Source organism: Archocentrus centrarchus, chromosome 21 (genome assembly GCF_007364275.1).
Source record: "Archocentrus centrarchus isolate MPI-CPG fArcCen1 chromosome 21, fArcCen1, whole genome shotgun sequence".
NCBI lineage: Eukaryota > Metazoa > Chordata > Actinopteri > Cichliformes > Cichlidae > Archocentrus > Archocentrus centrarchus.
The window spans coordinates 185,775-210,400 of record NC_044366.1 but is presented as its reverse complement, the minus strand read 5'-3'; the positions used below and the strand labels follow the sequence as shown (position 1 = coordinate 210,400).

Sequence of the window (24,626 nt, the reverse complement as noted above, 5' to 3'; positions counted from 1 at the left end):
GACTTTCAGACGTCATCGAAGGGATTCTGGCAAACTGTCAGGCGACTCAGGAGGGGAAAGTAGTGCTCCACTCACACAGTTTATAGTGCGGGTGGGGTGCTGCTGACTTCAACTGAGGCTATAGTCGGATGGTGGAAGGAATACTTCGAGAACCTCCTGAATCCCACTGACACGCCTTCTGTAGTGGAAGCAGAGTCTGGGGACGAGGGAGATGACTTGAACATCACTGGGGGTGAGGTCACTGAGGAAGTTAAACAACTCCTTGGTGGCAGAGCCCCTGGGGTGGACGAGATTTTCCCTGAGTTCCTGAAGGCTCTGGATGTTGTAGGGCTGTCTTGGTTGACACGCCTCTGCAACATCGTGTGGAGATCTGGGGCAGTGCCATTGGATTGGCAGACTGGGGTGGTGGTCCCCATCTTTAAGAAAGGAGACCGGAGGGTGTGCTCCAACTTTCGGGGGATCACACTCCTCAGCCTCCCCGGCAAGGTCTATGCCAGGGTGCTGGAAAGGAGGGTCCATCCATTAGTCGAACCTCGGATTCAGGAGGAACAATGGGGTTTTCGTCCTAGTCGCGGAACGCTGGACCAGCTCTTTATCCTCTCAAGAATATTCGAGTGTGCGTGGGAGTTTGCCCAACCAGTCTACATGTGCTTTGTAGACTTGGAGAAGGCATTCGACCGTGTCCCTCGGGGTATCCTTTGGGAGGTCCTGCGGGAGTATGGGGTGTCTAGCCCGTTGTTGCGGGCCATTCAATCTCTGTACAACCGCAGTGAGAGCTTGGTCCGTATAGCCGGTAATAAGTCGGATTTGTTTCCTGTGGGTGTTGGACTCCGTCAGGGCTGCCCTTTGTCACCGATTCTGTTCATAATTTTTATGGACAGAATTTCTAGGCGTAGCCAGGTGGCGGAAGGCTTCTTCCTTGGTGGCCTCAGAGTCTCATCTCTGCTTTTTGCAGATGATGCGGTTCTGTTGGCTTCATCAGGGGGGGGCCTCCAGCTCGCAGTGGAACGGTTCGCAGCCGAGTGTGAAGCGGCTGGCATGAGAATCAGCACCTCTAAGTCTGAGGCCATGGTCCTCAGCCGGAAAAGGGTGGAGTGCCATCTCCGGCTCAGGAACGAGTTCTTGCCTCAAGTGGAGGAGTTTAAGTATCTCGGGGTCTTGTTCACGAGTGATGGGAGAAGGGAACGGGAGATCGACAGGCGGATCGGGGCTGCTTCTGCAGTGATGCGGACGCTGCATCGGTCCGTCGTGGTGAAGAGGGAGCTTAGCGTAAAAGCGAGGCTCTCGATTTACCGGTCGATCTACGTTCCTACCCTCACCTATGGTCACGAGCTTTGGGTAGTGACCGAAAGAATAAGATCGCGAATACAAGCGGCAGAAATGAGTTTCCTTCGAAGGGTGGCTGGCCTTTCCCTTAGAGATAAGGTGAGGAGTGCGGCCATCCGGGAGGGGCTCAGAGTAGAGCCGCTGCTCCTCCACATCGAAAGGAGCCAGTTGAGGTGGCTCGGGCATCTGATTAGGATGCCTCCTGGCCGCCTCCTGGGTGAGGTGTTCCGGGCATGTCCCACCGGGAAGAGGCCCCGTGGTAGACCCAGGACACGCTGGAGAGATTATGTATCTCGGCTGGCCTGGGAACGCCTTGGGGTCCCTCCGGATGAGCTGGAGGAGGTGGCTGGGGAGAGGGAAGCCTGGGCTTCTCTGCTTAGGCTTCTGCCCCCGCGACCCGGCCCCGGATAAGCGGAAGAAAATGGATGGATGGATGGATGGTTTAAAAGTGAGTTTTGACTCGATTATGATACCGAGATATTTACATTCATTCACAAGTTGTAGTTTTTCCCCAGCCACATAAATATTTGCCCCACAATTTACAAGTTTTGATTTAGAAAAGAATATTCCAACTGTTTTACTTAAATTTAGTTTTAAGCAGGACTGATTTAACCAATCTGATACATTAGCCATGGACTATGTAAGTTCACTGGCTACTTGAATTATGTTTGTACCTGACTACCCAGGGTTGAGACCAGGAAGCAGAGTTGCAGTCTTACACGCCTCTCTGCAGCTTCTCTCCTCCTGCCATCCCCCCAAAACCCCATCCCCATAGAGTCGGTGCCTGCTCCCAGACCACCAAAAAACAAAGCTAAAATCGGCAAAAAGCTATTTAAGCATAAAAATTCAAAAACAACAAATAATACAGCTTCATCAACTGCACCAAAAAATAAAACAATTAAATGTGGATTATTAAACATTAGGTCTCTCTCTTCCAAGTCCCTATTAGTAAAGGATTTAATAGTTGATCAACGTATTGATTGATTCTGCCTTACAGAAACCTGGTTACAGCAGGATGAATATGTTAGTTTAAATGAATCAACACCCCCGAGTCACAGTAACTGTCAGAATGCTTGAAGCACAGGTCGAGGAGGAGGATTAGCTGCAATCTTCAATTCCAGCTTATTAATTAATCAAAGACCCAGACAAAGTTTTCATTCTTTTGAAAGCCTGACTCTTAGTCTTGTCCATCCTAATTGGGAAAATCAAAAACCTGTTTTATTTGTTATTATCTATCGTCCACCTGGTCCTTACTCAGAGTTTCTGTCTGATTTCTCAGACTTTTTATCTGATTTAGTGCTCAGTTCAGATAAAATCATTATAGTGGGTGATTTTAACATCCATGTAGATGCTGAGAATGACAGCCTCAACACTGCATTTAATCTATTGTTAGATTCAATTGGCTTCTCTCAAAATGTAAAGGAGCCCACCCACCACTTTAATCATACTCTGGATCTTGTCCTAACATATGGCATAGAAACTGAAGACTTAACAGTATTCCCTGAAAGCCCCCTCCTGTCTGATCATTTCTTAGTAACATTTACATTACACAGCAGTGGGGAATAAGTTTTATTACAGTAGAAGTCTTTCTGAAAGTGCTGTAACTAAGTTTAAGGATCTAATTCCTTCATTGTTATGCTCTTCAGTGCCATGTGCCAACACAGTACAGAGCAGCTACCTAAACTCTGCTCCCAGTGAGGTCGATTATCTCGTCAATAGTTTTACATCCTCACTGCGTATAACTTTGGATACTGTGGCTCCTCTGAAAAAGAAAGCTTCAAATCAGAAGTGCCTGACTCTGTGGTATAATTCACAAACGCACAGCTTAAAGCAGATAACCCGAAAGCTGGAGAGGGAATGGCGTCTCACTAAATTAGAAGATGCTCATTTAGCCTGGAAAAAGAGTTTGTTGCTCTATAAAAAAGCCCTCCGTAAAGCTAGGACATCTTACTATTCATCATTAATTGAAGAAAATAAGAACAACCCCAGGTTTGTTTTCAGCACTGTAGCCAGGCTGACAAAGAGTCAGAGCTCTGTAGAGCCGAGTATTCCTTACACGTTAACTAGTAGTGACTTCATGGATTTCTTTACAAATAAAATTTTAGACATTAGAGAAAAAATTATTCATAACCATCTCAAAGATTGTCTGTGTAGATTCTCAGTCATCCAGGTCATAGTAGTCTCTGGAGCTTGAAAAAGGCGACTGGACTTCTTTTTGTTTCTTGAAGACGTTTCACCTCTCATCCGAAAGGCTTCTTCAGTTCTCAACCAAAAGGTGGAGAGACCCAGGTATTTAAACCCCTGCGGGCGTAGTCCCCTGGAGGTGGTTATGACCCTCTATTGATCATATGCGTGAACACATGTGCCCAGGTGTGAAGGGGGCGAGGTCATATTTAATCAGTGGTTTCAGTTGAAACCAATTTAGGACTCCGCTCCATTGTTTCCTGTGGCCTATTGAGGTCACTGGAACAAAGGTGTGAATGGGGGTTGAGACGTCTGGGAAGGGAGCTCAGGACAGCACTGTAAGTTTGTGTTTGGCCTTCATTCCTGTGCATCTTAGCTGATTTGATGAAGGCCCAGTTGGGGTAACCACATGTTTTGAGGGCTTTCTCAATGTGTGTGTGTTCCTTATGCTTCCCTTCTGCCTTAGAGGGAACACTTTCCGCACGGTGTTGTAGGGTCCTGATCACCCTATTCTACAGAGAATAGGAAGGACAAGAGGAACAACATTGTCATCCCATATGTGTCAGGCTTGTCAGAGAAACTCAGAAGAATTTTCTCCAAGCATGACATGTTAGTATACTTCAAACCAAGTCACACCCTAAGGCAAAAACTGGTTCATCCCAAGGACAAACCCGCCAAACACAAGATCAGCGATGTAGTGTATGCTGTTCAGTGCAGTGAAGAGTGCTCGGACCTCTACATTGGTGAAACCAAACAGCCTCTTCACAAACGAATGGCACAACATAGAAGAGCCACCTCGACAGGACAAGATTCAGCAGTACATCTGCATCTGAAGGAAAAAGGGCACTCTTTTGAGGATGCCAATGTTCACATTTTGGACAGGGAAAACAGATGGTTTGAAAGAGGAGTGAAAGAAGCCATCTATGTCCACTGTGAACAACCATCATTGAACAGAGGAGGTGGATTACGTCACCAACTTTCCCCCGCTTACAGTGCTGTCCTGAGCTCCCTTCCCAGACGTCTCAACCCCCATTCACACCTTTGTTCCAGTGACCTCAATAGGCCACAGGAAACAATGGAGCGGAGTCCTAAATTGGTTTCAACTGAAACCACTGATTAAATATGACCCACGCCCCCTTCACACCTGGGCACATGTGTTCACGCACATGATCAATAGAGGGTCATAACCACCTCCAGGGGACTACGCCCACAGGGGTTTAAATACCTGGGTCTCTCAACCATTTGGTTGAGAACTGAAGAAGCCTTTCGGATGAGAGGTGAAACGTCTTCAAGAAACAAAAAGAAGTCCAGTCGCCTTTTTCAAGCTCCAGAGACTACTATGACCTGGATGACTGAGAATCTACACAGACATATTGCCTTGCACTTTGGGAGGAACACCCTTCAATTGGTGCGGGAGTATGAAAGGGACTCAAGAAAGCTAGCGAACTACAGGAACCACCTTCGTTTCAACTTGAGATGCAGACAGTCCAGACTGGTTCCCAAGAGTTTGCACCTTGGGTCCACAGTAAAAGGACATAGAGCTGACCAAATTCTATGGAGAGCACAGAACCACCTTTTGAGTGAAAGGATAAGACAGGTCCATTTCACCATAGATGCACTCCAGAACAAAATCCACCAGACTCAGCAGAAACTCTCATCACTCTTACCTCACACCATCGCAGAAGAAGTTTTTACATTTGTGGACAAAGCCCAGCTCGCACAACACATCAAAGGCAAGGAAAGACAACTACGTAAATTTCAAACTCTGCAAACCAAGGCATACCATTCATCTGTTAACAAACAGGACGACACGATAAGCAATGGAAACCAAGGAAAGTGGGTGAAGAACCTATCAGACAGGGTCCTCACCAAACCAGAAGAAAATGCGCTAGCCAAAGGACTCAACTTTGCCATAGCCCCACAACAGCTTCCTATAGTAGACCTCATCACAGCAACAGAAACCGCTATAAGAAATAACAAACTTTCTCATCCTGAAGCAGAACAGATCAGGATGAAAGTTTCAGCCACTCTCTCCAGTGCAAGACTTCCTCCATCCAACCTCACCATTCAGGAGAAGAAGGTCCATCACAGCCCTAAGCAAGGATCAAAACATCACCATACTGCCAGCCGACAAGGGGAGGTGCACTGGTTGTGCTGAATTCATCGGATTACCACAACAAAATTACTACACTCCTCAGTGACAACAATACTTATGAGGTCTTGAGACGTGATCCCACAAGCAACTACAAGAAAAAATTTGTTTGCTGCCTGCAACAACTTGAAAAGGAAAAAGCCATTGACCGCCCCACTTACTACCGCCTGTACCCTGGAGAAGCCACTCCATGCATTTATGGACTCCCAAAGATCCACAAAGAAGGAGTCCCACTTCGACCCATTATCAGCAGTATAAACTCGGTCACCTACAACATTTCCAAACACCTCGCCACCATCTTATCACCGCTTGTTGGCATCACACCCCACCACATTGAAAACTCTACAGATTTTACCAACAAGGTCCAGAATCTTGTACTGGATCCAGATGAAACCATGGTGTCCTTTGATGTGGTTTCACTTTTCATTTGCATACCCACAACTGAGGCAGTGGAGACCGTCAGAAGACGACTACAGGAAGACGATTCCTTACTGAACAGAACCAGCTTCACCCCAGATCAGATTTGTGCACTTTTAGATCTCTGCCTTACCACAACCTATTTTAAATACAATGATGGATTCTACAGACAGAAGCATGGATGTGCCATGGGCTCCCCAGTGTCTCCCATTGTAGCCAACCTTTACATGGAGGAAGTGGAAAGTAAAGCTCTTGGTTCTTTCAAAGGGATGGCACCTAGCCACTGGTACAGATATGTAGATGACACCTGGGTCAAAATCAAAACCCAAGAAGTAGAAGCCTTCACTCGTCACATTAACTCAGTGGATAAATACATACGTTTTACCAGGGAGGACACCAGAGATAACAAGTTACCATTCCTGGACTGTGCGGTGCTTATCGAGGAAGATGGAAGCCTCAACATTGAAGTTTACCGGAAGCCCACACACACAGACCAATATCTCCTCTTTGACTCCCACCACCCTCTGGAACACAAACTTGGGGTGATCAGGACCCTACAACACCGTGCGGAAAGTGTTCCCTCTAAGGCAGAAGGGAAGCATAAGGAACACACACACACATTGAGAAAGCCCTCAAAACATGCGGTTACCCCAACTGGGCCTTCATCAAATCAGCTAAGATGCACAGGAATGAAGGCCAAACACAAACTACAGAGAATAGGAAGGACAAGAGGAACAACATTGTCATCCCATATGTGTCAGGCTTGTCAGAGAAACTCAGAAGAATTTTCTCCAAGCATGACATCCCAGTATACTTCAAACCAAGTCACACCCTAAGACAAAAACTGGTTCATCCCAAGGACAAACCCGCCAAACACAAGATCAGCGATGTAGTGTATGCTGTTCAGTGCAGTGAAGAGTGCTCAGACCTCTACATTGGTGAAACCAAACAGCCTCTTCACAAACGAATGGCACAACATAGAAGAGCCACCTCGACAGGACAAGATTCAGCAGTACATCTGCATCTGAAGGAAAAAGGGCACTCTTTTGAGGATGCCAATGTTCACATTTTGGACAGGGAAAACAGATGGTTTGAAAGAGGAGTGAAAGAAGCCATCTATGTCCACTGTGAACAACCATCATTGAACAGAGGAGGTGGATTACGTCACCAACTTTCCCCTGCTTACAGTGCTGTCCTGAGCTCCCTTCCCAGATGTCTCAACCCCCATTCACACCTTTGTTCCAGTGACCTCAATAGGCCACAGGAAACAATGGAGTGGAGTCCTAAATTGGTTTCAACTGAAACCACTGATTAAATATGACCCACGCCCCCTTCACACCTGGGCACATGTGTTCACGCACATGATCAATAGAGGGTCATAACCACCTCCAGGGGACTACGCCCACAGGGGTTTAAATACCTGGGTCTCTCCACCTTTTGGTTGAGAACTGAAGAAGCCTTTCGGATGAGAGGTGAAACGTCTTCAAGAAACAAAAAGAAGTCCAGTCGCCTTTTTCAAGCTCCAGAGACATCTCAAAGATTATTCTTCATGTTCGGCTGCTTTCAGCACTGCTGGTATTTGTTTAGACTCTTTTGCTCCAGTTGATCTTTCTGAGTTATCTTAAATAGTTACTTCCTCCAAACCAGCAACATGTTTATTAGATCCCATTCCTACTAGACTGTTCAAAGAAGTCTTTCCAATTATTGATGCTCCAATCTTAAAAATGTTCAATCAGTCTTTATTAGTTGGCTATGTACCACAGACCTTCAAGGTGGCTGTAATTAAACCTCTACTTAAAAAGCCATCACTTGACCCAGCTGCCTTAGCTAATTATAGGCCAATCTCCAACCTTCCTTTTCTCTCAAAGATTCTTGAAAGAGTAGTTGTAAAACAGCTAACTGATCATCTGCAGAGGAACGGTTTATTTGAAGAGTTTCAGTCAGGTTTCAGAATTCATCACATTACAGAAACAGCATTAGTGAAGGTTACAAATGATCTTCTTACAGCCTCTGACAGTGGACTCATCTCTGTGCTTGTCCTGTTGGACCTCAGTGCAGCTTTTGATACTGTTGACCATAACATTTTATTACAGAGATTAGAGCTTGCTATAGGTATTAAAGGTACTGCACTGCAGTGGTTTGAATCATATTTATCTCATAGACTCCAATTTGTTCATGTAAATGGGGAGTCTTCTTCACACACTAAGGTTAATTATGGAGCTCCACAGGGTTCTGTGCTAGGACCAATTCTATTTACATTATACATGCTTCCCTTAGGCAGTATTATTAGAAAGCACTGCATCAATTTTCATTGTTATGCAGATGATACTCAGCTTTACCTATCAATGAAACCAGATGACACACATCAATTAGTCAAACTGCAGGAATGTCATAAAGATATTAAGGCCTGGATGACCTCTAATTTCCTGCATCTAAATTCAGATAAAACTGAAATTCTTGTTCTCGGCCCCACAAATTTTAGAAACATGGTGTCTAACCAGATACTTACTCTGGATGGCATTACTTTGGCCTCCAGTAACACTGTGAGAAATCTTGGAGTCATTTTTGACCAGGATATGTCCTTCAATGCACATATTAAACAAATATGTAGGACTGCTTTTTTGCATTTGCGCAATATTTCTAAAATTAGAAACTTCCTTTCTCAGAGTGATGCTGAAAAGCTAATTCATGCATTTATTACTTCTAGGGTGGACTATTGTAATTCATTATTATCAGGCTGTCCTAAAAGCTCCCTGAAAAGCCTTCAGCTGATCCAAAATGCTGCAGCTAGAGTACTGACAGGGACTAGAAAGAGAGAGCAGATTTCTCCCATATTGGCTTCTCTTCATTGGCTCCCTGTTAAATCTAGAATAGAATTTAAAATTCTTCTCCTCACATACAAGGTCTTGAATAATCAGGCACCATCTTATCTCAAAGACCTCATAGTACCATATCACCCCAATAGAGCACTTCGCTCTCAGACTGCTGGCTTACTTGTGGTTCCTAGGATACTTAAGAGTAGAATGGGAGGCAGAGCCTTCAGCTTTCAGGCGCCTCTTCTGTGGAACCAGCTTCCAGCTTGGATTCGGGAGACAGACACCCTCTCTTTTTTTAAGATTAGGCTTAAAACTTTCCTTTATGATAAAGCTTATAGTTAGGGCTGGATCAGGTGACCCTGAACCATCCCTTAGTTATGCTGCTATAGGCCTAGTCTGCTGGGGGGTTCACATAATGCACTGTTTCTTCTCATTCACCTTATTTACTTTGTTTATACTCCACTCTGCATTTAATCATTAATTGATATTAATCTCTGGCTCTCTTCCACAGCATGTCTTTCTCTCCCCTCAGCCCAACCGGTCGCGGCAGATGACTGCCCCTCGCTGAGTCTGGTTCTGCTGGAGGTTTCTTCCTGTTAAAAGGGAGTTTTTCCTTTCCACTGTCACCAAGTGCTTGCTCATAGGGGGTCGTTTTGACTGTTGGGTTTTCTCTGTATTATTGTAGGGTCTTTACCCACAATACAAAGCGCCTTGAGGCGACAGTTTGTTGTGATTTGGCGCTATATAAATAAAATTGAATTGAATTGAATTGACCATTGAATGACGGTAATGGAAGGTAGCCTTCATCTTCTCACGGACAGTGTCATTATCAGCAGAGTGTTTCAAAACAGCAATAGTTGCTTCCACCTCCTCATCTGACAGCACTTTGTCAGCAGTGAAAACCCTGGATTGACCATGGCCTGGTCCACCACCTTAAAAAAAAAAAAGTTTCTAACTCCCAGCCACAGATTTTACATTACTTTACATATACTCACTATTAAGAAAACTTACTTTTTGGAGATTTGCTACCTGAGGCACCCCTTTCCTCTGCAGTTTTTCTTTGAATGGTCTTTAAACGCCATGCAAGGTATCCTGAACCACTCTCTGGATCATAGTAATGCTCCTATCTCAATAAATACAAGCAGACTTACCATTCCATAAACATCTTTGAAGGTAAATATATATGCTTAATGTTGCTAAGACCCTTTTACTTACATATCCATGTTTTGAAAACGGGTCTTCCAGATAGGGAAATAGGGCAACGATCCCCTGAGCATACATCACTCTGATGCTTTTAGGAGGGGATGATCTGATATACTTCTTTGCGTGCTTCGAGTCGGGAAGCCGACAGCCCGCTGCGCTCCCGGCCGGAGGGGCGGAGACACTCACTGTGACGGAGCACGACGTGAGGAGGGCGTTTAGAAGTGTAAACACCAGGAAAGCCGCTGGACCAGACGGTATTAGTGGACGTGTCCTTAAGACCTGCGCTGATCAGCTGGCACCTGTGTTTACACTGATATTCAACCTCTCACTGAAACTGTGTGTGATTCCCACCTGCTTTAAAAGTCCATTATAGTCCCTGTCCCAAAGAAACCACACCCCAGCAGCCCCAATGACTTCAGGCCCATAGCGCTCACCTCTGTGGTGATGAAGTGTTTTGAGAGACTCATCAAGACATTCATCACCTCCTCACTGCCCACCACCCTCGACCCACTACAGTTTGCATACCGGCCAGACAGATCCACAGATGACGCCATATCCTTCCTCCTCCACAAGACCCTTTCACACATAGACACCTGGTAAGGGGAACTATGTGAGAGTGCTGTTTGTAGATTACAGCTCAGCATTCAACACCATAGTTCCCTCCAGGCTGGTCTCTAAGCTGCTGGACCTGGGCCTGGGCCCATCCCTGTGCAGGTGGGTTCACAGCTTCCTGACCAGCAGACCACAGGTGGTACGAGTGGGTCACCTCACCTCATCCTCCCTCACCCTCAACACCGGATCCCCCCAGGGCTGTGTGCTCAGCCCTCTGCTGTACTCACTGTACACCCATGACTGCGAGGCCACGTCAGAGTCCAACGTCATCATCAAGTTTGCTGATGACACTGCTGTTGTGGGACTAATCTCCCACAATGAGGAGACAGCCTACAGGAGAGAGGTCTCCTGCCTGGAGAACTGGTGCCGGGAGAACCACCTCCTGCTCAACATCAGCAAAACGAAGGAACTTATTGTGGACTTCAGCAGGAAGCAGCAGAGGGACTACCATCCACTTGTCATCAGTGGTGCTGAGGTGGAAAGAGTGGACACTTTCAAATACCTGGGAGTGACCATCTCACAGGACCTGTCCTGGACTCATCACATTAACATCACTGTGAAGAAGGCCAGACAGCGTCTCTACCTCCTCAGGCGGCTGAGAGACTTCAAGCTCCCACTCAAGGTGCTCAGGAACTGGACCATTATTGCACTATGTAAATATTATAATCGATAATTCCATGTAAAAGTGTGTATAGTGTATAGTATATAGAGTATAGTGTGAATTATTTTTATTTTTATTCTTCTTATTTATATGTGTGTGTATATATGGTTGCAGGTACAAAATACATTTCACTGTACATTGTACTGTGTATAACTGTGCATGTGACAAATAAACACTATCTTAATCTTAATCTTAATCTTAACGATCAAACAATGAGTCACTAAACTGACGTTTGAAAAAATAATGAAAAACAATTCAAAACCAAAATGTTTCTTTATAGCCTAAGTGTATGATTCTTACCCATGTGCTTCTGTCATTGCAGCTGTAAGGACTTTTATCATCTGTCTTCTGGTTGCATCTGTCAAGCATTTAGTTCTTACATACTCTTGTATGATACACTCACCACCAGGCTTTGTTGTCAAGATTTTTTCAATCAACTTCAATTTCAAAGAAAAAAAATAAAAAAATTCTTGAACCACTAAACCTAGAAAGTACATAAACAATGCTAAATTAAATGTAACAACTTACCGCTTGCGCCTCATAATTTATGTGACATGGCCTTTTAGGTTGACTTCCTTCAGCAGTGGCTTCTTCTTCTGATGGGTCACACATCGTGAAATTCAGAATGATTGTATCATCAGATGTGACTGAAGATGAAGAAGATGATGATGATGATAGAACAGCACCTGCAAAAAGTAAAGCAACAGCCTGTTTAGGAGAACTCTAATGCTCCTAAACCAGCTTCTAAATTAAATATAAATACATCGGTGAATTGTTAGTGATTACCAGGATTTTCTTTGTTGCTCAACATAACTCGAAAGGTTCCAGGTGACTGATTCACTATTTCTTCAAAAACATCTACATCAACTTCTGTATCAGACTGGTCATACACCTTCAGATCCTGCTGTCTGCCTTCTGGAATGTTAAATTTCAGGCACACTAAAGCAGAAAGAAATATTAAAGAAGTGAAAATGAAAACATTTACTGCTGATAAATAAAGGGTGAAATAAGTAGAGTAACCCAACTAATTTTACAAAATGCCAGTGAGTTCAATCCAGTACAACATTTTAATACATGTTAATGCAAAGAAAAAATTACTTAATGCAAGATGGGTTTCTTATGCAAGAAAAAAGTAGTGAGATTATTTTACTAACATACTAACCTTCTCTCACGAATGCATCAAATGTTAGGTCAGAAAGTTTCACGTACTTCTGCTCCCCACTAAACAAAACATGCAGTAGCATGGTCTGTTCGAAAAAAAGAATAACAAAAATAAACAACCATGACAGACACATTTTAATAGTTAATTTATGTGCTTCAAAGGTAATGCCATTTGAAAACTGAGTTAATATTCCCGATACACTTGAACATAATCTGTACAAGTAGTATGGGGCCTATTAGCTGCTACATCCATGGTGCTAACCATGCTAACATGACTCGGTGGGTGCTACGACCCTGAAGTACCCACGGAATCTGGGCCTATGGCATAAGGCACAGTGATTAATACTATTACAATTTATAACAGTTACATATTCTTACCTTGACAGGCTTCAGAAAAAAACTGAGCAAATATTTTGAGGTGGTCAACTTGTCTAGCATAGGGCTATCCCTCGGCTCTCACCCTAACACAATACAACTTTCTCCAAATGGGTACAAAAATGAGGAGACATGGATCGGGTTTTTCACCACTAACAAACTAAGCCATGGTGCCAAAAACCATTTGCTACGCTAGTACTCACGCATAATAGTTGCGAACATATTTAATTGATAACAACAGAAGCTATAATATCGTTCTTCATCACAATTAATATTATAATAAGTTACCAACACCGGATTGTTGAAAGTTACTTTTTCTGTAGCACAACTCCATTCAGAATCTAAAATGGAAGTAGCCGTCTCACGAACTTCAGAAAACTGGCTTCATCTTCTTTCTTCCTCCTCCTCCTCCTCTTTGCGGTTGCCAAAAATCGTTACTGGCGCATTATTGACACTTGACAGAGTCAAAAGTTTCACTGCGTGAATGTAGCATTTTACTCTGACTTTTAACTCCAATGTCAGAGCCGATTTACACTCCATATAGTTATAAATACTCTATTTAGATTAAATTAGGTTTACACTGAAATATTAACACCACATTTTTTACCGTGTAGCTTTGTTTTAGATAGTAAAAATATTTCAGCATGAAATGTTAACAAAAGATTTGTGAATCACAGAAGTCAAAGTTTTTTTGATGAAAGCGCCATCTCTTGGTGACACTCTGCAATTGAGGGAAAGGGGTGTGGTCATGCTGGGAAGTAGATATGCCCAGAAGAAGGAGGGGGACTTCCAGCTGGCTGCTAGTGGCAATTTTATGTGGCTTTATCTGTAGCTAAGGCAGAGGCTTTTATTTTGATGGTGTGTTTTCTGTGTTTCAGGGGAAGCCATATGTGTTTGACCAGGTCTTCCCTACGAGCACTGAACAAGTTCAGGTGTATGACACCTGTGCCAAGCAGATCGTCAGAGGTCAGTTCAACAAGTCATGTTTTTTTAAACAAGTAAACTCAAAGGAAGTGGCAGCATATGAAAACCATGTTTCTCTTTGTGCTGTTTGTTTTTGTTTTGTTTATGGTTGGTTTTTGTTTTTGCTTTTGTTTGTTTTGAGAATCATTTTATTTAATTTTGGCTTTTTACTGTTTGTTTTGTTTTTATATTTATTTTTGTTTGTTTTGTATTTGTGTTTCAGATGTATTGGGAGGCTATAATGGTACCATCTTTGCTTATGGTCAGACATCGTCAGGAAAGACTCACACGATGGAGGTCAGTCTTTTATTTTGTAGTTTATTTTGAGGTGGTTGTTTTTGGTGCTGTGTAATCCATCCATCCATCCATCCATCCATTTTCTTCTGCTTATCTGGGGCCAGGTCGTGGGGGGGCAGCAACCTAAGCAGAGAAGCCCAGACCTCCCTCTCCCCAGCTACCTCCTCCAGCTCGTCTGGGGGGGACCCCAAGGTTAGCCAAGAGATATAATCTCTCCAGTGTGTCCTGGGTCTGCCCCAGGGCCTCCTCCCAGTGGGACATGCTCAGAACACCTTACCCAAGAGGTGCCCAGGATGCATCCTCGTCATATGCCTGAACCTCCTTGATGTGGAGGAGCAGGGGCTGTAATTTGAGCCCCTCCCAAAGGGTTGCACTCCTCACCCTATCTCTAAAGGAGAGGCCAGCCGCCCTTCGGAGGAAGCTCATTTCTGCCGCTTGTATTCGTGATCTCATTCTTTTGTTCACTACCTAAAGCTCATGACCATAGGTGATTGTAGGTACGTAGATTGACTGGTAAATCAACAGCTTTGTTGTCACGCGCATCTCCCTCTTCACCACAACAGACCAGTGCTGTGTTCACATCACTGCAGTTGCAGCCCCAATCTGTCTGTCAATTTCCCACTCCCTTCTCCTGTCACTCGTAAACCATCCCCCAAGATACTTAAATTCCTCCACCTGGGGCAGCAACTCATCCCTGAGCCAGAGTGGGCACTCCACCCTTTTTGGATATGTAATTATTAAATAAATTATTTGTCATGTTTCAGGGGAACCTTCATGACCCTCATCAGATGGGGATCATCCCTCGTATTTCCAGAGATATCTTTGACCACATTTACTCCATGGATGAGAACCTGGAGTTCCATATCAAGGTGATCCTGTTCCTTTTTAATGTTTTAATGTTCCTTGTGGGTTTCTTTTGTCAGATACAAGGAAAATCTTACTGTAAAAAAAAAAATTTAAAAATTCTTCATCTCAATTCAAAGAAACAAGTTCACCTTCATTAAGGTTCACTAAGATTTGAGCTGTGGCTCTGACACATTTAATCTTTGAATTAAAGTATTTTTTTATTGCCTGAATCACACTTTTTACAGTTTAATTGTCCAGAACATTTTAAAAAACAGATCTTATTTCATTACTTTAATATAAACACTGCCTGTGTGTCTGCAGGTGTCTTATTTTGAAATCTATCTGGATAAAATTAGAGACCTTTTGGATGGTGAGATCAACCAGAACATTTCACACTCTCATATGTTTAAACATGACCATGCTAATGCATTGTAATACATTATGATATAGTGTAAACAGTGACTTCATGATGAGTAAACAATGATTTTATTTTTCAGTTTCAAAGACCAACTTGGCTGTTCATGAAGATAAGAACAGAGTTCCCTTTGTGAAGGTAAATAAGTCCCATTAGCTGCTTTTCCACTGCAGGAACCAATGTCAGCAGGAAGTGTCTCCAGATGTTTCTGTTTCCACAGCTGTGTGGGAGCCATGTTTGGACTTATCTGATGGCCTAAATAGATTCCTGGTTATAACTCCAGTTCCATCTTTTTTTAACCTGTCAGTTTAAGCAAGCAAAATTATTGTCTGCATGCTCTGTTGTGTCAAACACCATTGCTGTGCCAAGAGGAGCTGTATTATAGGCGCCTCTTGTTAGGTTCTTTCTATTATTTTTTTTATTTGTTTCTTTATTTAACAGGCGGAGGTGTTCCATGAGTGCATAGACACCTTAGACACTTTCAGTCTTACCATCAGCTCAGATGAACTGAGGTGGCCACAGCATTTGTCTTTGTTATCTCTGCATATATGTTAATGGTGGTGTTTGTCTGCTATTGTTTATCATGTTTCTGGTTGCTTGTTTGTTTCAGGCATCCAGCTGTTTTTCAGATGCGCCTGCCCTACAGCAGGTTTTGTTTTCTTTAAAAGCACATCTGAAAAAAAAATCATACAGGCATCTTTCCCGCAGTCTGGACACGCCCACACGTGCACACCTTCAAATAGTGATGACTTCCTGCAGTGGAAAACAGATTCTTATTGACCAAGCGTCAGTTCTGCAGCCTCTTACTGTGCTGTCAATGTGTTGATGTGTATGTGTTGCTGTCAGGGGTGTACAGAGCGGTTTGTCTCCAGTCCTGAAGAGGTGATGGACGTTATCGACGAAGGAAAAGCAAACAGACATGTTGCTGTCACCAGTAAGTCTGTAGCTGTACTTGTGATCCTTCTTTACTCCTCCACCTCTGCTGTAATGAGCTTTGACTTCCTTAACTCCCCACCTCAGGACAGACATCTTGTTTTTCTTGGAGCAGTTTTTACGTGTTCAGTTTCAGAATACTGACTGTGGTTTCTTCATGTTCTTCCTGCAGACATGAACGAGCACAGCTCTCGCAGTCACAGCATTTTTCTGATCAACATCAAGCAGGAGAACGTGGAGACAGAAATGAAACTGTCAGGGAAGCTTTACCTGGTTGACCTGGCAGGCAGCGAGAAGGTCACACTGCTCCACGACACAGTCCAGAACAGCTTTCTAACACTAACTGTCAAATCAAGTTTAATTTCACACCTTAAATGAGAAGAGGGCCACACACTGATAAATATCAACAAGAGAAGTTCTGAGAACTAGAAATGGAGGAAATCACAATAATCTTCATGTTACACTGTAACACTGGGTTATTATTATTCAGTCTGCAGCTGAGCAGCCTTCACCTGTCTTTGTCCTCTGTGACTCTCTCCGTATTGACACCTGGATTGTTGTTTTTGCTGTCTAGGTGAGTAAAACGGGAGCAGAAGGTGCCGTGTTGGATGAAGCAAAAAACATCAACAAGTCTCTCTCTGCTCTGGGGAATGTCATTGCTGCCCTGAGTGAAGGAACGGTGAGTCATCATGACTCAATTCTTCAGGTTACTGACATGTAAACTTGAAATATTCTGGATTTAACTTTATTTGTTTGACAGAATGTTAGAGCTGACCTCAGTCTCAGGTGAAATGTTCATCACATGGTGCTAATATCTACTGTGTCTGTAGAAAACCCACGTCCCATACAGAGACAGTAAGATGACCCGAATCCTGCAGGACTCTCTGGGTGGAAACTGTCGAACCACCATCATTATCTGCTGCTCGCCATCTGTTTACAATGAGGCTGAAACTAAATCCACGCTTATGTTTGGACAGAGGTACAGGAACTCAGTTGATCAGAGGAGAAAGCACAGTTACTGTCACTGAACAATTTTTTTAACCTTTATTTATACAGGTAGTCCCACTGAAATTCAGTGTCTCATTTGCAAGAGAGTTTCAACTGTGTATTCCACAATGATGATGAATAAATGATGAATGACTCTTAAACTTGTGTAATGTTTCAGAGCTAAAACCATAAAGAACACAGTATCTGTGAACCTGGAGCTGACAGCTGAGGAGTGGAAGAAGAAGTATGAGAAAGAAAAAGAGAAGAACAGGAGTCTGACCATCATGATCCAGAAACTGGAGAATGAACTGAAACGTTGGAGGAAAGGTTAAAAAAAAAAAAAAATGTTATGTCATCAACCAGCCAACCAGTGTTGGCCACTGAGCTTCATAGATAAATAAAGCTGGGTATCATCTGCATAGCAATGAAAATATATACAGTGTTTTCTAACATTACCAAAGAGAAGCATGTATAACGTAAACTGTTTTACAGCTACTCTTTCAAGAGTTTCTGAAATAAAAGGAAGATTCGAAGTCATTTTATAATTAGCTAAGACAGGTGGGTCAAGTGATGATTTTTTTTGCATTTTTGGCCACAGCGGCTTTTTGTGAGAGTGGAGAGAGACAGGAAATGGGGAAAAGATACAGGGGAAGACACGCGGGCAAATTGGCGACGGGCCAGGACGCAAACCTGCGCTGCCCGCACCGCAACTCGGCGTGTGTATGTGGTCGCCGGCTACACCACTAAGCCACCCAGTGTTGTGGCTTGGTGTCGAGCTAAGGTAAACCCAAACGCAGACAAAATGAAGGCAATAAACAAGAGGGTTTATTCTCTTAAAGCAGGGAACAAACATAACCAAGAGATGACAGATGTCCTCAGGAAACTTCTACTGCTATAACCAGACTCAAGTATTGGGCAAGGGTGCTATGGGTGGGGGGAGCCAGTCTGAGGAGAGAGAAATAGTATTAGGGCAGGAGCACTAAACAGAAGGAGAGACGGCTATGTGAGGGAACGCTTACGTGGGGAGAGCGTGGTGGAGCTGCTCGGAGGGGGATTAGCGAGCGGGGTGGGGTGTTGATGTCTCTGGGAGGACAGGCAGGCGGGGAGAGCAGGTGATCCAAGATGGCGATGAAAGGCGTCCGTAATCTGCCACGAGCAAGCACAAAAACTTAAACAGGAGAGATACACCCGAAAGAGGACAACTTAACAGACACTCATCATACAGCAGGTGATGGCCGTTTAGTACCGTAGATGGCCACAGACACTCTGGCGAAGGTAGGAGGCTCTGGCGCAGTCCTAAATACTGGGCTGATAGCTGGGAACTCGCTGCATGTGTGCAGGATCTGTGTGCATCCGCCCCCTGCTCCGCCCAGTCCGTGAAGAGACACCAGCTTGCCAACCCCTGAAATGAGACAACAGACAGCACACACCACCAACCCGCTAACACACACAACACCCAGGCGCCCAAGTGATGATTTTTTAAGTAATGGTTTAATTGCTGCCACTTCAAAGGCCTGTGGTCCATAGCCAATTAATAGAGATTGCCATACACACCTTTTGTCATCGGCTATGTTCCAGTCAGTTTAAACACTAGGTTGTGCTCACGGTAGTTCCAGCATCTTAGCTACTGAAGAGGAGCAAAAATAAAGGGAGTAACTTGTTGCAGGTAATTTTAAATGCTCAACAAATATCAGAAAACACACAAAAAGTGTGTGCAGTTTGTCACACAGTGTGTCTGCTAGCTAAAAGAAGAGCTGCTGTATTTCCAGGGAGAGAAAAGAAAGAGAAGTTCACTCAGAGATGGCAAAAGATGTAAGAAAGAGGACAGGAGAGGAAGAAGAGAGGTTAGATTTAAAGGTAAGAACTGCAAAACAAACTGAAGTATGCTGACTTTGTGTTATTCAAAGATTGTATGAAAATACTGCAGTTTAGTGTGTAATAAACAGGTTATCTTGTTATACTGTATTTACAGTAAAGCTCTGTGTTGGTGCACAGAGGCTGTGTTCATGGTCAGAGTTACAGGTTGCATCAGTGCAGCAGAGATGAGTTTGAATCAAAGCTGCTGATGCTGAGATTCATTCACTGAATCCAACATTTCTGCAGCCTGTATGCTGTCAGTGTAGGGGATGGAGATCAGCTCAGATAGCTGTGAAATACTGGGTTACATCTTTGTGAGTTCAGTTCATCCACACAGAGCAGTAAACCTCAGAGCAGCAGCAGCAGGTCAGCTGATCACAGCCTGCACACCAACATCATTTACTGGGGCTGAACCAGCACTTCAACTTTTACCAAAGTATTTTTCAACAAAAGTACTTGTACTTGAGTACAGAATGTCTGTGCTTTTGCCATCTCTACTGATTGGACATTATTATCAATCATTTTGACTCTTTCAGGTGAGTCTGTGCCTGTGGAGGAACAGTTGAGCAACAGAAACAAGAAGAGCAGTAGTGAGACAACAGCAGTGACTGACGGCTTGGCTGTGGCCCCTGTCCCCCTGTCTGAGGAGGAAAAGGTGCAGTACGAGACTCTCATCACCGACCTGTACCAGCAGCTGGACAACAAGGTGAGTCTCACTTGTGCCCTACGGGAGGCCAAGCAATTCAAAAGCTCAACCAAATCAAGACACCACTTATCCGGATCCAGCACGTGATCCACTGGGCACACTGAGCTATCTCGTCAAGTCAAGTCAAGTTTATTTATAAAGCATGTTTAAAAACAACAGCAGTTGACCAAAGTGCTGTACATTTAAAATAAATAAAATAACTTAAAAACACAACGTAAAGGAAACAGTTAAAACAGGAAACACAAAATAATAAAACATAAATAAAAGAAAACAACATCAGTAATGTATCCGGGACTCATTTTGATTTAAAAGCCAAAGAATAAAAGTGGGCTTTCAAACAGGTTTTAAAGATGTCAACTGTAGGGGAGGTCCTGATGTGAAGGGGCAGCTTGTTCCACAATTTCGGAGCAACAACTGCAAAAGCCCGATCACCTCTATGTTTTAATCTTAATCTCGGTACAGTTAAGAGCATTTACTCAGCAGACCTCAGTGATCTAATGGGAGTGTGCAGGCTTATAAGATCAGAGAGGTAGGAAGGTGCTAACCCATGCAACGCCTTAAAAACACACAATAAAACCTTAAAATCAATTCTAAAACTGACTGGTAACCAGTGTAAGGATGCTAGTATGGGGGATGTATGGTCTCGTTTACGAGTGCCGGTTAGTAACCATGCTGCTGCATGGTTGTAGTTGACGAAGGTAATAACGCCATCTAGCTCAGCAGTGCATAGTACTCCAAACTGGAAACATGTTTATTTTGAAGAACTTTGCAGCTCCCTGTGACATCAGCTCCTAAGTGAATTCAGGGAGCTCTGATTGTGGAAGACAACACTGAATATGATGGAACTCTTTGTCTTATTTTCACTTGTTTTGCAAAATATGATTCTACAGCATGTTTTTCTGAGGAACTTATTAAGCATTTAATGGAAACAGAAGAAGCTTTTCAAAAATAGTAAAAGTGCTGCTGTCTGTTAGAGTATTAGTATAATCATAAATATTCCTCTAACACTGAGGAGTGTTTATTTTCAAAGTATGATTTTGTTTTGCAGTATTTTTTGCAGTAGTCAGTTGTATAAAGGTTATCAGATATTTTACTTGTAATGAATTTACTACAAGTAAAATACTTTATAGTTAAATAAAAGCATAAAATTACTTACAGGCTGACAGATTTTTTTTTTAATAAAGCCTGTCATGTCTGGCACTGTTTGCAAGCAGAATTGTGATCTGAATACAATGTTGTGCCAAACATATTTATTCTTCCAAGATAAGCTCTATAGAGTCTCTATAAGCTTTTCTTGTTAATGTTTTGTGTTTTGTGTTTTTGTTGTTTGTTTGTTTGTTTGTTTTATTTTATTTTATTTATTTATTTATTTGTGTACATATACATTTAATTCCAGTTGACAGGCTGAGGGGAAAAAAAGGAGAGAGAAAGGGGAGAAAACAGAAAAAAGAGGACAGAGCACCACTATACTAACCAAAACAATTCAAATGCTGCAACTGCAAAAAAAACAGAAAAAAGACAACATACCAAAACAGAACAAGCAATACCTAGAAAAATAACTATGTAGAAAAGGCACAACAAAATGAAGCATGGTTGCATAAGAACAACAATTTTGTTATGCTGTGATTGTGTTAGTCTCTGTGTCATGGAATGCAACGAGGGCAGAAAGCCGCCGCTCCGCCCACAAGGAGCCAGAGGCAGGCAGAGAAGGACCCAGGAAATCCGAGCCATCCGCAGCCCATCAAGAGCCATGAAAACCCGCGGCCGCACATTCCAGCGACAACTGCATACCCACCCCAGCAGAGGGAAGAGGGAGGTCCCAGATGGAGCCCCCCCAGTCGAGGGGCAAGGGCCCCAGGGAATTCGAGGCATCAGGAAACCGGCCCCCCCAGAGGCCAGCCCCCCGTGCAGGCCGGCGGCAGGGCCCAGGTGCCCAAGAACCGCCCGACATACCGCAGAGCTCCCCCCCACGCCGGAGAAGCCTAAGCCGCCCCGGCCCACAGCCCCCAGGAGAGCAGGTCGACACCCACGCCAGAAGTGTATTGTCACTTGTAATGTCTGTAATGCAATTAAAATAGAGAGGCAAGTGTGGTTCCACACGTGGCCTCTCCTTACGACATGAAGTTTGTATATGTGTGTATATGTGCGCGCGTGTGTGTGTGTGTGTGTGTGTGTGTGGGGGGGGGGCTTATGACCAGGAAACCTGGAGTAAGAGAGCCAGCTGTCCGCTGGCTCAATAGGCACCCCGATTCCCCACACCCCAGCACAGGGCAGGCGCAGGTGGACCTGGGGCCCCGGTGACAGCACCATGGAGCACCGCAGTGCCCGAGATCGGCACCACAGCCCCTGCCACAGAGGGCAGCATGCTCCACTCCAGATACTCATTCACTCAACGAGGGACACAAACAAGAGACAAGACAAACTGGCCTGAATTGGGAAAACGGTGCCCCGTACACCCCAGCCACTCCACGACGGCCACCCCCACCACCCCACGATACAGGCACCCCAGAGCCCCAGAAGCGCGGACCGAACATCCCGACGCAGGCCGGGCCAACCCGCCCCACCCGGTGGCGCGCCGGGACAGCAGAGACCCCCCCAGCGCCAGGGGGGACCCACCGGCAGCCGGCGCGCTCCCAGAGCCCCAGGCCCCAGATCCCACGCCCCGAGCCCACAGAGAAGACCGGCCAATCCGGCCAAGGCCAGCAGTCATCACCCCAAGCACCCTGGCCACACCCCAAGACCGTAAGGCAGCATCCACCCAAGCCCCCCATCACCATCAACCAGGACAAGCACACGGACGCCACAAGAAGGCAGCCGCAAGATTCCAGTCCCAGGGGCTATCGGACACACACGGGCCCCGGGAGTCCGCCCCAGACCGCCCACAAAGCACACCAGGAGCAGAGCCCTCAGCCAACCACCCCTGCTAAGTAATGGAGTTGATCAGTGGGAACCAGAGAGATTCAAATTCATCCAATTGGTTTTTAGCAGAAGCAGACATTCTCTCTAAGCTAACATGATCTAAAAGTAGATTTCTGTATTGAGTAATACACAGTTTATTTTTTGATTTCCAGTTCATGAGGATAGTTTTCTTAGCAATGCACAAGGCAGTAAGAACTATGTGTGATATATATGACTCCATCGATAATTCATTAACGTCACCTAAAATACACAGTCTGGGGGAAGTTGGAACACGACAGCTAAACCATGTAGATAAGTCTTCGCATATCCTCTGCCAGAACTTCTGAACAGGAATACAAGACCACAGAGCATGCATATAGTTCTCCTCTGAATTGCTTGTGCAGTGGGTGCATATGTTTGAGTGTGTAAGGCCCATTTGGAAAATCCTTTGTCCAGTATAGTGCATTCGATTTAGAATTTTATATTGTATAAGTTGTAATTGGGAATTTTTAGTCATTTTGAAGATATTTAAGCATATCTCTGTCCAGAAGTTTTGGTCCGGGCTGATAGAAAGATCACGTTCCCATTTTGTAATCGGGAGGGAGACTGAATCATCAGTTTTTAATAATAATTTATATAATTTTGATAACAATTTGGGGGTACAGAGGTTTAGAAGTTCAGATACCCATGTAGGTATTTCTAAATTCAGTTGATTGAGATTAAATTTTCCCTGCAGGATAGATTTCAGTTGTTGATATTCGAGAAATCTACTGTTGCCCATTCCATATTTTAATATAAGTTCATGGAATGTCATAAGGTTTCCATCTTGGATAATATGTTCTAACTTATTTATCCCCTTATCACGCCATAACGGAAAATTCAGCATTTTCTTTTTCTGACAAATATCTGGGTTGTTCCAAATGGGCGTTAATTTACAGGGGATAAGTGAAGACTTAGTTATTTTTAAAAATTCCCACCAGGCTGACAGAGAGGTGTTAATACTAAGACTTTTAAAGCAGTTATGATGCTTAATACTGGGGCTAATGAAAGGAAGATCCGAGATTTTTACTTTTCCGCAGAGTGCCTGCTCTAAATCCAACCATGGGTTGTCTAATGAATTTGATTTGATCCACTTTGAAATGTACTGCAATCTACTGCCTAAGAAATAGAAATAAAACTTTGGTAGCTCTAGACCGCCATAGTGTTTTAGCTTTTGTAAAGTTTTCAAACTAATTCGCGATGGTTTGTTTTTCCATAGGAATTTTGAGATGTTTGAGTCTAGTGACTTAAACCAAGCAACAGAAGGTTTATTAGGGATCAGTGAGAATAGATAATTAATTTTTGGTAAAACCATCATTTTAATGGTGGCAACTCTCCCCATAAGTGATATAGGTAAACTATTCCAACGTGATAAGTCATCCTCTATTGTTTTTAACAGGGGGATATGATTTAATCGTACCAAGTCTAAGAGCCTGGCAGAAAAATTGATGCCTAAATATCTAATATTACCTGATTTTAGTGGAGTCCTGGAGGTATTCTGAAAGTTACAATTCAAAGGCAAAACTGTTGATTTAGCCCAATTGATAGAGTAATCTGATATAGATGAAAACTTATCTATTAGTGAGATTGTCTTCAGAAGAGAGGATTGTGAACTCCCAAGGAAACGTAATACATCATCAGCATAAAGGCATATTTTATGATCTGTATTTTCAGTTTGAATCCCTTTAATATTTGCATGTTGACGTATTGCTGCTGCAAGCGGCTCAATAAAAATGATAAAAAGTGAGGGAGAGAGTGGGCAGCCCTGCCTGGTACCC

At 43.8% G+C, this 24,626-nt stretch overlaps 1 protein-coding gene across 2 annotated transcripts in view; it reads left to right on the top strand.

The window, feature by feature from the left end:
• LOC115800768 (kinesin heavy chain-like) overlaps positions 1 to 24,626 on the top strand; it is a 108,783-nt gene that overhangs the window by 50,815 nt on the left and 33,342 nt on the right. For both annotated transcript variants that reach the window (XM_030758273.1, XM_030758272.1), the window contains exons 2-12: positions 13,786 to 13,873; positions 14,094 to 14,167; positions 14,932 to 15,036; positions 15,335 to 15,383; positions 15,511 to 15,566; positions 16,275 to 16,362; positions 16,534 to 16,658; positions 16,936 to 17,040; positions 17,192 to 17,340; positions 17,527 to 17,675; positions 19,742 to 19,911. In XM_030758273.1, coding sequence (XP_030614133.1) covers positions 13,786 to 13,873; positions 14,094 to 14,167; positions 14,932 to 15,036; positions 15,335 to 15,383; positions 15,511 to 15,566; positions 16,275 to 16,362; positions 16,534 to 16,658; positions 16,936 to 17,040; positions 17,192 to 17,340; positions 17,527 to 17,675; positions 19,742 to 19,911 — 1,158 coding nt within the window. The remainder of the gene's footprint in view (positions 1 to 13,785; positions 13,874 to 14,093; positions 14,168 to 14,931; positions 15,037 to 15,334; positions 15,384 to 15,510; positions 15,567 to 16,274; positions 16,363 to 16,533; positions 16,659 to 16,935; positions 17,041 to 17,191; positions 17,341 to 17,526; positions 17,676 to 19,741; positions 19,912 to 24,626) is intronic.